General features: G+C 40.7%; 1 protein-coding gene across 1 annotated transcript in view; it reads right to left on the bottom strand.

The window, feature by feature from the left end:
* The window catches only part of DMRTB1 (DMRT like family B with proline rich C-terminal 1), a 504,969-nt gene extending 497,231 nt beyond the window's left edge, over positions 1 to 7,738 (bottom strand). Inside the window, exon 1 of the mRNA XM_085600154.1 lies at positions 7,108 to 7,738. Within this exon, the coding sequence (XP_085456280.1) occupies positions 7,108 to 7,738 (631 nt within the window). The remainder of the gene's footprint in view (positions 1 to 7,107) is intronic.
* Positions 7,739 to 15,400: the final 7,662 nt, after the last annotated feature.

Here is a 15,400-nt window from a genome sequence, read left to right as displayed (position 1 = left end):
GGTGGTGGTTGCAGTGCTAGGTTTATTGCGTGCACTGGCCAGTGACTGGAGAAAATGTAGACCCGTGTAGAGACGCTGCCATTTTACATACAAACGTTTCTTAAATTGCCTTCTTTTCTACACAATGACTTTTGACACACATTGGTTTGTGTGACTGTGCAGGCTATGGTTCTTAAAAACCACATTTGCTTCCATTTCAACTTTGTAGACTCAATATTACAACACCTTGAACATTTAGTGCAAGGAATAAAGTTCATCAGGTAAATTTTTTTGTTTATTGATCGCCCGTTAGGCGACATAGCTATTATAAGAGTATAAACAATGACAGCCTGGCTGAGATCTCGGCATGGTAGCACGGATCTGTTTAATATATAAGCACGAGCATTTCCATGTTCAAATGAGAGGAGCACTATGCTGCCACTGCTACTTGTCGGAATCCCAGCCTAGCTGTTCCTGTTGTCCCTCTACGAGTGAGGATGTCCAACTTGCGACCAAGACGGGCCCTTGAAGACACATACCCTCAGGCAATGGCGAGTCAGATCATCCAGTAGGGGATTTTGGAAATCACCCGCTAAGTTAGGGAGCGCATAGTAGGAGTACATTACACCTAGTACCTATATGCCAGCATATATACACTATTTTAGCACAATGGTGGAATTGCCTGTAGTTTTCACTGTTCTGGTGATGCTAATCACTCTTATTTGGTTCTGTCTATCTATTAATCATTGCAGCACTTACATTTTACACACGAATCACAATGCTTCAATAATATTGAAACGCCTTGTGTACTTCTTGTATATCTCTTTAGGTAAGCACAAGTGACTGAGAGAAAGGGTTCTAGATCTGTTATCACAATTCCTTTGGGAGTCATTTGGGAGTCAGGGTAGTCATATACTAAGGTTGCACACTCCATTTGTTACCTTCCTAGATTCAGGGGTAATTATGGTTGCACTGTGAGCTAGCATGACTATAGGTCAACATATCCTGAGGGTGTGAATAGAGTCAGTCTGGCACCACTACAACATTTATGTTGTCCAACAAACGGACAGTTCCTACTGAGAGGTAGAAGCCGTACAACAGAAACATTTGGAAACTATTACCATGAACAATATTCATGAGGATGAGAATCCACAGAAGAGATTTGCTCTCTTCTGCAATTTTCCCCGTTGCCACAAATCCCTCCAACCTGGAATGAGGAATGGAAACTACCTATAAAATAAGTGAAATTTATAAGGTCAATAAGGCGGGTTCCAATCAACAAAACAGTGCCAGATGGAATACTCATCTGTTTTTATAAAACCTTTTTCCATCAACTTTTTTTTAACCAATTCTAGGGGGTATAACCAAAATGAGGGTAAAAAAATGCATTAATCCCAAACCCATTAAAGAACTTAACATTATGTGCATAATACTGTCTTATCGCACTATTAAATACAGATGTAATAATCTTTACATAAATAATAGACAACTGATAAAAAAAGTGGATGACCTTTTTGATAGCCTCTGACCACGTTACATTTATAAGACAGACAGGCGACAGATAACCGCCGCCGCACAGCTCATCTTCTAGAGAAATCGTTTTAAAATAAAGTCCCAGTGGTCCTTGCGAGCTAAGATGCTGCAAAAGCATTAGACCAGATTAGTTGGGATTTCCTAAAACGGGTTCAGGGGAGACACAGGCCTTGTCCCAAAAATGAGGTCTGGATATGTGGAGACAAAGGTGAGAGTTGGAGTAAATGGGAGATAATACAAACAGTTTCCGCTGCAATTGCCCACTCTCCTAACTCCTCTTTGCTTTAGTAGTAAAGCCACTGACAGGATAATGAGCAACGCAGAAAATAATGGCATTCCATTTGGCACAGTAGAGCTCAAAATGTCTCTCTCTACAGATGATATGATACTTACTTTAACAGATTCAATAAACTTGCTCACAATAGTTATAGCAATGCTAGGGGGATTAAAATAAAATCACGATCTAAAATTAATATTTAAAAAATCAGCTATTAAGTGCAAAGTTAACAAACGACATTAAAGACTGCATAAGCCAGATCTGCCTTTTTCAAAGGGTTGTTAAATCAACAAAATATTTGGGAATAAACCTCACACCAGACTTACAGGGATGGCCAGCAGCATATTTTGCCCAAATTAAAGGCACAAAACACAGAAGACCTACAGATCTGAAGAGACCTATTTGTCTGATGGCTTGGCAGAATTAATATCATTAAACTGAAAGGTCTGCCCAGGATACTTTATACGTCCCAAACCCTATGAACAACCATGCCAATACAGGATCTGAAGAGATTCTGTAGGAAAATAACTGCATTTATACGGGCTGGGAGTAGAGTACACATCCATTAAAAAACAATTTATGGCCCTCAGGGAGAAAGAAGGTCTTGCTTGTCCCAGCATTATCAGTTACTATCACATGGTTCATACCTGTATTACTATGGGGTGGACAGCTAAGGAATAAAACATAAAATGGCTGTTCACGGAAAAGGCATTAACTGAGAGATCCACATGGGGCCTGGCCTGGCTTCAGGAAACATTAATGCTACAAAATGTGTTCTCTTCTGCTACTCTAAAAACAGTGTAAGGAATCTGGGGCAGACTAAGAGAGGACACTTCACTAACTTTCAAATGTGTAGCCTATGAGACGTATTTTATACACAATAAATCATGCACTTTGAACAATGCAAAAGGGAATTCGGCCTCTAAGAAACAGACAGATTATAATACATTCGGCCTAGGTTCTGGGACTTTACTCACCGAATAATGCAGCTGGCAATAAACACTAAGGCCTGTTTATGACTACAAAAAACAATGGTCCTGGACCTTAAATCAGAGATAGGTTATAGTTCCTTACTTAGTAATATCACTCGGATATTCTGAGCTAAAAAAGAATCAATTTGGGTAGCTCTCAGTATCCAATACAATATTTATCCTAAAATCAACCATGTAACAAACCAGCATCAAAAGTTCATATTTTATTCTTTTTATAATTTTTCTTTTGACAATTCTTTTCATCAAGGTTGCTCCAAGAGGAACGTGCAAATAGTAAGGGTGTTCGAGTATGAAGAAGTGAAAAGAGAGAAAAAGTATTCAAGAGATTGTGACATAAAATACTTAAAAGGATTAAACACTGGACTGGTTGTCAATCACCGTCCAAATGAAAAACCTGGTCACGTTTATCAATTTATGCGAAAAATGACTTAGACAATTACAAATTTAATTAGAAACCAATTCTAATATAGCACGTGGGTAAATGAACGTATCCCAGGCTCATGTATATAGGGCGTCGACGTTTCGATCCGTCTTAGTGGCCTAATGAGGGTGTTTGAACCTTGGCCGTGCGGATCCTCATCAGGACTGGGGGGCAACCTAGATAGGTACTGGGCCTGGTCGAGTGCCCGCTGTCATGCGTGAAGCGATATCCCTTGTTTATTTAGGGTACATCCGGCAACCGTCCGTAACGCGTTGTGCTCGAGTTCGATGGACCACCGTAGCCATGGTGGCAATGCAGGCACCAGCGGTCAGAACGCCCTATTACTAGTTGGGCGGTCGGGCCGCCATGAGACCATTGCTACTGCCGGGGATCATACTGCCAGGGATCCGTGATCCCTGGCGGTCTTAGGCCCGCAATATGCTGGTGGTGCCGCTGCTGCATATTACAAGTTTCCTCACCGCCACAGTTTTCATGGCGGTGAGTCCGCCATGAAAACTGTGGCGGTGAGTAAAGGGCCCCCTGGTGCATCATGGGGATGCATGCAGGGGGGTCACATGGTGTGCCACTGTCTGCATGCACACATAGTTCCTGCACAGCATGGACCTGAAAGTTCATGCCGTGCATGAACTTCCTTTGGCGTTCCCATTGCGGTGCCTTTCTAAGCCACCCTGCCTAGGACCGCAAAAGCACCACACGCCAGACCAGGAGAGAACTACTGGTCTAATGGGCAGTGTCAGTATGGCTTTGGCGGTGTGGCAGTGAGGCGCTGGCCTAGCGGCTCGCTGCCAAACCACCAAAGTCATAATCAGGCCCCTAGTCCCACTCGAGATGTTTATGAGGGCGCAGCTAGAATGAGGGCATGATGGCAGGCCTATATAAAAATTGATTGAGCGACAAAATAATACCCAAAGGAGATAACAACCACACTGGGAGGCAAAACTATAAAGGGAGAATTCATCTGAAGAACTTTCTTAAGTATCAAAAAGCCATAATTTCTAGGGATACTACACATCATGTTCTCTTTCACTGGCATATGACCCAAGAGAAAATTGGCTGGATCTACCCAGGAGCAGACGATCAATACTGGAGATGTGGCATTGCCCTTGGGTCACTGCTACATATATGCTGGGAATGTTAAAAAATCTGTAGCTTTTGAGAAAATGTTTTTAGCCATGTGAAGGAGATGCTCGGGAGCAAATACTGGAATGCCTGGGACAGATATTGTGGGTGATTTGTGGAGAAACTGCCAGCCCCTCCAGCATCACAATGTTCTACTCTCTAAAGTGGCCAGTACTGCTAATGTGCTAGTAGTACTAACCTGAAAAAATACTGAACCTCCAACAATAATCAAATGGTTCTATGGCCTATGGCAAATTTCATCTTTTGAAAAACTAACTGCAACCTTAAGCAGGACGAGAAAATGTTTGACAGGAGTTGAAAAACATTGATTATTTAGGACGAACTAAACGATTACATTATACTCCCATAAGTTTATGAGTGCTCAAAAAGTTTGAATACTAATCTTATAAAACCAGATGTAAAGGATGACATTACCCCAAATGTTTATCTCCAAAGCAGAGAAGTTAGACAGTAAACATTAACTCCCCTATCAAAGAGTTAGTTGAGTTTATATGTTATATGCTGATTTGGGGGGGGGAAGAGGGAGGCAAATACAGGGGGGGGGGGGGCAGAAGGGCATTATGGGACGAATTGAAAGTTGTATGCGCTTGGATGATGTACGTAGGTGAGTTTTATCATGGTACCTTTTGAAAACCCAATAAAACGTTTTTGGAAACAAAATATATTTCACTCTGGCATCCACAAGAAGCCTTTTTGTGCTTTAGTCACGTGGTCTATACTTTTGAAGCCTAGCAACGATTTAGCTTGACAAGGATTTTCTCTCCCATATTCATATCTTAAATTAACAACGGACCCTGCAATCAGACCCCAGATACTAAACAGAAATATGGCCATTGTTCTTTTGACCTTGCTAACGGTATTGACAGAAAGGTCTAGGCAGAGGTGTCATCAAAAATAAAATACACCCCAAGATCTTCAAGTTGTGTGCAGAACTGTAAACAGAACTGATTGTAGGAAACCTTTTTATCTTGAAGTATCTCAGTGTAACGGAAAAAACTACAGTTCTTTTTGCCTCGTTCTGTATCGGGTACGATCAACAATAATAACTCTACAAACGTTGCTTTGCTAGCATACATCTTTTTTGGTTGTGAGTTCTATTGAAACGTCATTCTCCGCAGGGCCCCTTTAAACTCTGCTTCCAACCTAAAAAAAAGATTACTTCTGCGTTAGATCTGTTTAACTCCAGACAGAAATATGTATCTAACCTTCTTTCCACCAGCCAAACAAATATGGATGGGTTGACTTATTCACACGAGGATAATTTGATTTGTGTGTTGTCGTCCTTCCACCATTTGTAGACTGTGGTATACCCTTTAATCAAATGCTGTAAAGGTTTTATAAAAAAAACAACAATGAAGAACAGGGAAATTCCTAAAGAATTCTACAAGTCTAAAATGTGAGTATAAAAGGCATATTTGCTCTGTATAATATCTGTGCAGGCTGTTGTCTTCCACTTCCATTAAAAAATACAAATATGAATAAATACTCCCTGCGAGGATTGTTTACAATATTTAATTAATCACTGCAAAGTTCCTTTAAGTTTTATGTTAGTTTTGGCAAACCTAATTACATTTTTAAAAATAATTGTGAGCAACATTATAACGTAGATATATAGTGAAGTTAAATTCTGTGTTATTCGGGAACAGAAATTTACAGATTTGGGGGGAGGGAGGTATTATTTTGTAAAAACCAGGGAATCATCGTATGTTACATACTGGGGTTAAATTAGTGCAGACGAGACCAAGTCGCAAAAAGTGCTGTGCACAGTATTGAGAAAAAGACATGAAATCTCCACAGACATTTAAAAAATACAAATGCTGTGCACAGTATTGAGAAAAAGACATGAAATCTCCACAGACATTTAAAAAATACAAATCAACAAAACGTAGGGGGTCATAAAATACCGATTAATCTATTAATGTTCTGTTTACAAACAGCATTTTTGAGGCACGGGATTTTATTCTGCAAACAGGTTAAGAATCAAACGATTCAGAAGAAACATTCTGGAGACTAACCTTCCACTTACTTAATACAAGGAATCAGTGGTACTAAGTGGGTTTGGACGAATATGGTGCTACTCTTTGACAAATTGAAATGTTTTAGTGGGTTTTTTTTAACAATGAGAGATTTCCTAATTTCATTTTGACAGATTTTAGATACATGAATCCCTCAGGCGATTTCGAACATCAAGAGATCACTTGAATACAGCTGGCATAGTTTCAAGAAAACAGAAGTATTCTTGTGTTCTTATTGGTGATTCTGAATATTTTGCTAGATTGTTGAAAACGAACACAACCTCAAAAATATATTTACACATTTTAAAGAAATTGCTATACTCTGTACAACCGGAATTTAATCCAATTGACTTCAAAATTAGTTTGGATTTCTTACTTTTCTAATCACTCATATTGGAAGAAAGGTTTTCAGGTCGCTAAACATAATACATTAATGGCATTTTATTATCTGTCAGTGGTGAGTATTAAAAAAATAAAGTTTTTTGTATTTAATTATCTAATGCGGTTTTTTGAAGAGGCACTTCGGAGGAAGATATCCTTAACCTCAAACTGACGTGTCCCACAAGAATAAAGAAGTATTGTGTAAACTGTTAAATAAATGGGAGTTTAAAGCAAAATAAGTATTTGTTCATATTTACATAAAATCGCTACAATGAATGGTATTCAATGGGCGAAACAGCGAATTAATAAAAGTGATTTCGGTGGGCACTGGGTAGAAATGGAACATACCGTAGTCTGGAGGAAAGGGCAACGAGGTCGGTTGGTGAAGGTGGCCATGTATGGGATTCGGGGCCCTTCTGCCACCGCGTCCCGGCTCTTCCGCTCCCGTGTTCACTGGCAGGTCGCAGCAGTCCGCGGGGCCCGAGGGGTGACTGGGCATCCCCTGGGAGGAGCCGCAGGGGCCTTGCAGCACCCTGGAGGGCGCCCGCTCCATCGCCGCCTCGTGCCTCGCTATGCCCAGGCCGCAGGCGCTGAGCGGGATAGGCCTCAGCACTTGCGCGGTGCCAGGTCCAGGCTGCGCGGGTTCAGACTGCGCGACGGAGGGTCCCGCCTGCCCTCCGGTTTCGGCGGCCCCACTAGTGGAGCACGGATGCAGGACCGAAGGCGGTGGCGGACTGCCTTCATCCGGGTCCCCAGACTGTTGTAACTGCTTCTTGAGAGCCTTCTGGGCGGCCATGATCTTCTGGCGCTCGCTGATCAGGCTGCACTTGTCGCAGCGGCATTGCTTCCAGCCGCAGCGGCCCGCGTGGCCCTTCACGGGTACCACGTAGCCGTGGTTCCGACATCTGGAACACTTGGGGGTCCTCGCGGCCAATGCCCGCTCGTCTCCCGCGGGACTCCTTGGTTCCGCGCCCTCCATATTTTGGCCTACACTGGGACTGTAAGGGGGGCGGGAGAGACGCCAGGCACCAGCCTCCGCGCCCCCTCCTCTGCCGTCCCACGCGCTACTAATGTAGCAAAATGTCCCGGGCCTGCACGCACCTGCCAGCACAAAATACTCGCTTTCTGCTCATCTGAAAAAGTTCTGTGTTTTTAGGACTGCATCGGGTGTGGGACGGATGTGAAATTCAAGACAACTGTGTCAGAGTTTACTTAGTCGGCGCGATACACTGGTAAAATTTTATAATGCAACAACATTTAGGATCATCATGTAAACGTTCGTTTAAAAAAAAATCTTAACTTTACAGAAAGCCATGGCGCAATCAACGCGCCTGGCGACCCGGCATTTGCGACCAAGTGCCTGGGAGCCTAGCCAATGTTACACCGAACAGATGAACAGACATAAGAAATGTAAAGGATCCATTTATGTTTTGCAGTATAATAACGTAGCCATCGTGTACCCGCTTGCAACATACAATGACTAAATATTCAAGCTAAAAAATGTATTTCCGCGTGTAACAATTGTGCCCATCGATGCTAGAATTGATAACTGCGGGATCTCATAATTTGGGGTTCAAGGTGTGGCAGAGTAAAGTAGGTGGAGTCATGAGGTGTCAGAATATGACAGTCAATTTATTACATTTATTTAAAATGTAAATCTGCTGCAAAGAAATTGGCAACAAGACACATGTAACAGAAAATATGTTCTAGATTACTTAATTGGTCACAAATAGGCTGCATTTTAAAATATCTCACAGGGTAAGACATCTGCTGCAGAACTGATTCTGTGACCAGCAATTTTGAGAGGATTGTAATAGTGGTAAGATAATTCTAACGGTTTAACACAGTTATGTCATCACAGTTTTGACTCAAAGTAGCATAGACAGTTAATGTAGATTTTCCTACTAATTTATGAAAGAAAGACTTAAATTGATCAAAGACACAGAGGCGAGTATTATGCTTTCCAATCTTACTTTAATCGAATAGCAGCAGTCAAGATAAAACGAACAAACTACAAATCCTAAGAGACTATGCAGTAAGTAGCCAATGGGAAAAGAAAACATAATTTAAATGCTGTCCAATAACATAGCATACTCATCTATATAATATTTAATGTGACTGAGAACAGTCCTCTTTTCTTGTGCATGAGGTCAAAGATAAACATTAAACAAATCTAAAATAGCCAGCACAATAGAAATGGCTAAAGAAAAGGCAAACACATCTCGACAAAAGTCTATAAGGGTAGGTTCCCTCAGCAGAAACAGAGATGGACAATCTGGACGTACAGACAAAGGTTGAGCTGAAGAAGAACACCTTGTAGATCTATGAGGGGAAGATGGACGGCTAGGGGGAAGATGTTTGAGTTGGAGTTGCTACTAGGGTGAGAAATAGAGAAAAGTTAAGAGCATGTTGTGTTGCGAAAATACTTGCCTCCGTGTCATTAATAAAATGAAGCCTTTTCCTTCATAAATTACTAGGAAAATCTAAAATATTTTGCTACGACCGAAGGCTCCCATTATGCTTATTTTAAAGCATACTAATCACTACAGAAGAAGCAGTTTGAACAGGTTTACGGAAGGAGAATGAGACATTTTGGAGGGAAGGGTAGGTCTAGGACATTCTAACTTGATCTTGGCTCTGGTTTGTTTATCCAACTAAAGGGAGCCTAGAAGCAATATATTTGCTCACATGATCCACCAGGAGCCATTCTGGGGAGTTAGGGTGGTGAATTAAACTTGGGTCAAACACAGGGTAGCCTTCAGTGTCCGAAGCTGTAATGGCAGTAAAGGTATCTTGAGAAGAAAAGGAAAGCTTGGCGTTTCTAGGAGAAGGACCCGGGAGGGAATCAGTATCCCCAGTATCACCCTTGTCATGGTCAGAACCTATGTCCCCCTTATCGTCATCTCTGTCGGTAATGTGGTAAATCAGAATAGGAGGCGATACCAACTTGATCTTCTTGGTTTTCACTTCACATTTTGAAGCGGTCAAATTAACCTTATTGTTTTTATTACCTTCCAAGGAAGGAGGCCTGGGAGGAGCCGTGTCCGCTGCCAAATGTGATGGAGCCTCACTGTCCAGAAGCTCAAGATACATTTTTGACATGGGTTCATTAAAAGATGGCATTGGATAACCCATCGCCTTGGGCTTCCTTCTTTACCCCGTAGAATGGGCCAAAATTGTCTTAGACATAAGGTTCATGATCAAATTCACAATGTTTTTGGTCACTTTATCCATTGAGGCTGCACCAGCCTGTTCCACAGAAGACTGTATGAAGTCACTCAAATTATCATTAATAATGCCTTGTTCTTTCTCTTCCTGATGTAAAAGAGGAGGGCTATTTATTTCCATGACCAAAATCAATATAGCTGCTAACCAGCGAAATGTCCTGCTTTGGAGTTTTGATTTTGAAAATAGAAAAAGTTGAAATTTTGACGAACGGCGTCTGACAAACTTTTAATGCATTAACAGACACAGACGTGATGGCAGTTCCTGGAAATGCAAGAGTACCCAGTGGGCCAGTGGTCATCTCTAAATTTGGCAGACGAGGCACCCTTGCTATGGCAGGAGTAAAAGACTCTGCCATCGCGGCAATGCATACTCCATCCGCCAAAGTTTAAATCAGACCCTCTGATTCAAAAGTCACCTTTTTCACATCATCATTTATTCATACTTAAACAACCAAATACTCATTACCATATCTATATTCTAAGCATAGTTATACCATAGATGACATTTTAATTATTTCTCCTATTTTGTGTTAATGTTTAGGTATGCTCGAATACTTGATTCCAATTCAATTTAAGTGCAACACAATCTAAACTCAACCCCATAATTTGTAACGGTAAAGTAATTCGTCAAAGTCATAAAATACTTTCAGTTTTCCAAAGCTCAATTATCTACAAAATCAGGAAAGTTGGTTTGGCATTTGTAAAATGGTGCACTCCCATAGAGGTTTTCATGTGAGTAAATCTACTTGTGTGCAGAGAGTAGGCAGTACAGGATGGGAATGCCAAGAAGTTTGTGCAGAACGATAAGCTTGCACATTTGTGGGCGTTCACAGACCAATTGCTGGCAATGTGATCATCCACAAAAATAGGTAACACTGTAGTGGAAAAGGTTCCTCCAGAGGGAAAAATGTACTTCCTGTAGAGATGACATATTTTGTCGTGGCAAAATTTTCACATGTATATTTTTCACCTGAGAAAGTGTAATTCTCAGACGTTTTCGTGACTTTGCCTGGAACCCGAGAACTACTGCCACATCTTCCCTGATGTACTTCTGGGAAGCATTGTGTATATATGTATATGGCTTACAGAAGTAAACTGCTATTTTTACAATAGAAAATCAAATTTTAAAATTCAGGAAATTTAGTTCGAAACTCATATTAGCATTTACTCTCTGAGAGGCTTTGATTTGAGTAATTCTGCTCCAATGAGAAGAGAATGGACATACCAAGGCGGGAATGTCCTCGAAATATGTGAACAAGCTATCCACCGATCGTTTTCCAACCCATTCTCAGCCTAGAGAGGTCAGAGATATACTCCTGTTAGGGGGAGAAATAAATCCACTTCCAAGGTGGAACGAGAGAGGGAATATTAAAAAATACTTCTGGACATGTAGGGCAGGGATTTGTTTCACAGGGGATGTATTTTGTCTATGGAGAAAAAAACAGATGGTGTTCCAGTGCGTTTGCAATGGCACTGCAGATTTACCCATGGGAAAACATATGTGTGTTTATTTTCACATACATTGGAATTCACAGACATTTTCTAGGAGTACCTGTGACTGCCTCAGGTTCCTGTTGTACTTCTTGGAAGCTTTGTAGATTTCCAGTAGGCTTAATTGTTCAGACATCCAAGAGTGTAACCCTACAGTTGGAGATTGATGATTGATCTTAATAATTTGATCCAGAGAAGGAATAATATTGTAAGGTTTTCATATGTTTCTATTAGAGAAATTATTGCATCAAATTAAACCTATGTTTTATCATAGCAAGTAGACAAAGCATTCAAGGGGCATGCAAAGAGCAAAAGTAATTTCTCGAAGGAGATGTCAAGGATTTATTCAACAAACTTTCCTCTACTGCAAGTTATATTCCATCGGTAATAGGTGTAAATAGTAAGTGGAGATGACACCTGAATATTCTTCCTTCGTTCTTACTGTCTGAGCGTATCTTTGCTTCTCTATCACAGCTTGCTTGTATGCTGCCTGTCCATATCTGTCTTGTGTTCGGGCTATATGTGTTCCAATATGTTTGTTGGTGTGTGTCAGCCTCTATGCATTGGTTTGTAAATGTGGATATCTAGCCTTTACTGGCCTGCCGATCAATTTCTCTAAGATTTTTACTATCTAATATTTGAATATTCGTAACTCTCTGTCGGTCCCTGATTCCTTACACTGTTTGCCCCTGCTGTTTATATTTCATACCTTCATTTGCTCATTTCTTATCTACTGCTGCAGCCATTTCTACTTTCCTGCTTGTCCAACCAGATACCTAAGGTTGGCTACCAACTACCAGTCTGTTTGTGAGAAGATCATTCCATTCAGAGGGCTCCTTCTCACTCTCTTGTTCCCCCATTCTACCTCTCCTATCAAAACTAAAACATATTTCGCTTTGGGATACCATTAGAGCAGCACAATGTGGTATACGTGCACTCAGATCACATAAAACATGTCTCTCAAGATGTATGTGTGGGTGACTACATGTCTTGTGTCTGTGTTTAGGTGCCTGTAGGACTCTATACTGTTTGCATCTATTACACATATGATCACCAGTTTGTCAGCATAAGGCCACCTAAAAAAGTGGACTCCTGAATAATGTTTGGAGCAAGGCTTGTAAAGGAACAATTGTTCAAATACATTTTAATTGAGAAAAAGCAGGGTCTCAATAGTTTGGGTTGTTTTAATGAAGTAAGAATCCAAGAAGAAGATTATATTTTTGGGCAAGGTAGAATGGTTTTGAGGGGACAGACACTTAAACAGAGTTGTAAACTGGCAACGGTCAATCATAAACAGTGAGCTCTGTTGAGAGGGCTCCATTATACATTATTTGTCCAGTCCTGGAGTGTGTTTAGTACATTTGGCTTGAAATCCTTGACGCCATCTCTCTTTACATGTAGGCTTGTTAATCTGGATAGCATGGTTAATGGTGTCAAAGGCTGACAACCATGCTTTGCTCTTGGAATGTAGTTGAAAAGAAACATGCTAACATATTCAATTTTTTGCCAGGGTGAAAATAGTGGTGTGTGCAATGTGCATAATTACTTTATTTTGGATACAAGGACGCATATCACACTAAAAAATAGCACAAAAAACACAAGTGCCACGAAAAACAACTGGTCACATCCTGGTTGTTCGTGCTGTTCCTGTGCCCTTGCGGTGCGATTTTCTTTTACCCAAATGGTCTTTAATTACGCCCTAGATGTAATTGTGTAATTAGAGGAAGTTTGCATACCAAGTCTAATGCGCGATGCCAGAAATTACATTTGAGTAAGCCGGCTTAATGAACATTTTGTCCTGGCCGGCTTGTGAGTCTGCTGTTGGCCTAGGCATAATGAAAGTAAATCTTGGCTAATAGAGAATCCACGGTAAAATACTGGCACTGGCATGCTGCAGGCAATTCTTAGCATTCCAGGTACCTGTGATTAAATACTGACATTGTCATTCTGGATGTTGTTACTTGCGTAATTGGCACCCATAGTAAAATACTGGTACTGGCATACTAGAAGTAATCCTTGGCATATGGGTCATCCGTAGAAAAATGGTGGCGCTGGCATACCTGAAGATATTCTTGTCATGGGGATACAAGTAGCAGAATGTTTACACTGACACATTCAGTGCAATTCTTGGTATAAGGAAGAACAAGCATGGAAGTGGCAAGACAAAATGCTGGTGCAGGCATTCTAAAGGTATTTTTTTACATAAGGTCACCCATAGTATATGGCCAGCGTTAAAGGCAAAATTCTGGCACTGAGATATGGTATGTAATTTTTGGCATAACGGTACACCAATGGCTTATACGTTCACCCATGACAAAATGCTGGACCTGGCACAGTGGAGCACTTTTTTTTTAATTTGGGGCCATCCACAGAACATTCTGAAAAAAATGGGAGCAACTCCTGGGAAACATCAGATTTCACTGGTTTAGCACACCACAGAAGGACGACTTTCAGAGCCTATCTGGCACATGCATCATGCTAGGATTTTGTGAGTCCTTAATTGCAAATATTAAGGATTCGCAATTAAGGACTCGCAAAATCCTATGCATGTAGGAATCGCTAAGTTAATAGCAATTCCTACACATTCCTTATTTGCGACTCGCAAATTGAAATAAGGAATAGCTTCCCATTCATTCCTATGTGCCTACAGGCCCAAAGGAATGAATGGGATATTGCAAGCGCAATTTGCTAGTACCAATAGGTACTCGCAAATTGCGCATGCAATTTCAGGCTGCAAGGGTGTCAAAAGGACACCCTGTTGCACCCCTGGAATTGACCTGTGCACATATGCACATATGTTGCGCACACACATGCCCTAAGGGCATGTGTGTGCGCAACATAAAACTTTGCACAAAGGTACATTTTTCAAAGGTTTTGCAAATTACCATGAAGTTCAACTTCATGGTAATTTGCGCCCCCTATTAGCGAAATCGCTAATTTTATTACTTTAATACATTGCATTTAAGGAATCTCAATTTGCGATTCCTTAAATGCAATCACAATTTAAGTAATCGCAATTTAGAGATTACTTAAATTGCGATTTTTGCATTTGGGATGATGCATCCCAAATGCAAAAATACCGGTCGCACAGGAGCAGATTCTGAGAATCTGCCCGTTTGCGACTGGTTTTTCTTTTGATGCATCTGCCTGTATGTGCTTTAAAATGCATTATTTGACCCAATTTATTTCAAACTTTTCTCGAGGAGCCAACACTCCTCCAAACATCCCTCGAAAAATCTGGATCCCTTCAGGGGAAGAATTACGCTCCAGCACGTTCAAAGAGCATGTCAGCACCTAATATAGGGGGTATAGAAAATAGACATTTGTCTGTGTTGGGTTGCTATATCAATCATGCAATTATTATGGAACTTCAGCGATGCCAATTATTGTATCATTTAAAAGGGAGTGTGCTGTCACTTCCACTACTACTGGCGCTTTGAAACAGCTTACATATATTAAACAGTAGCTCACATAATTATGTAGGTTCCAGGCCTAAATCTTCTGTACGTTTTAAAAATTGAAAATTGCCACGTGGTAAACATTTAAAAAAACCTGCACAAGGTCATCTAAAATATTCTGCAGTTCAGAAAAAAAAGAATGTAGTAATTCATTAGAAAAGAGCTGAGCCAATTCATATATACCCAATACCATACTAATATTCCTAAAACTCTAAAGAGTCAAGGAGAGAACTGTTTGTCTAAATTCGCATAGATCTACTTTATTTGGTAATTTAGAATCTTTTTTGCCATTTTTGCTATATTATGTGAAAATTCCAAAGGATCCTAAATTGAATCTGATTATAATGCAAAGGTCCAAAAAGCAATAGCTGGCCTTAGCTTCTTTGCTCTCGACATTGGGATCCTTAAATGGTCATTTCTCTTCACTAAATTTTAAAACTTGTGAAATCCCAATAAAAATAGCCC

Source organism: Triturus cristatus, chromosome 4_2 (genome assembly GCF_964204655.1).
Source record: "Triturus cristatus chromosome 4_2, aTriCri1.1, whole genome shotgun sequence".
Taxonomy (NCBI): Eukaryota; Metazoa; Chordata; class Amphibia; order Caudata; family Salamandridae; genus Triturus; species Triturus cristatus.
This window is presented reverse-complemented; position numbering and strand designations above follow the sequence as displayed.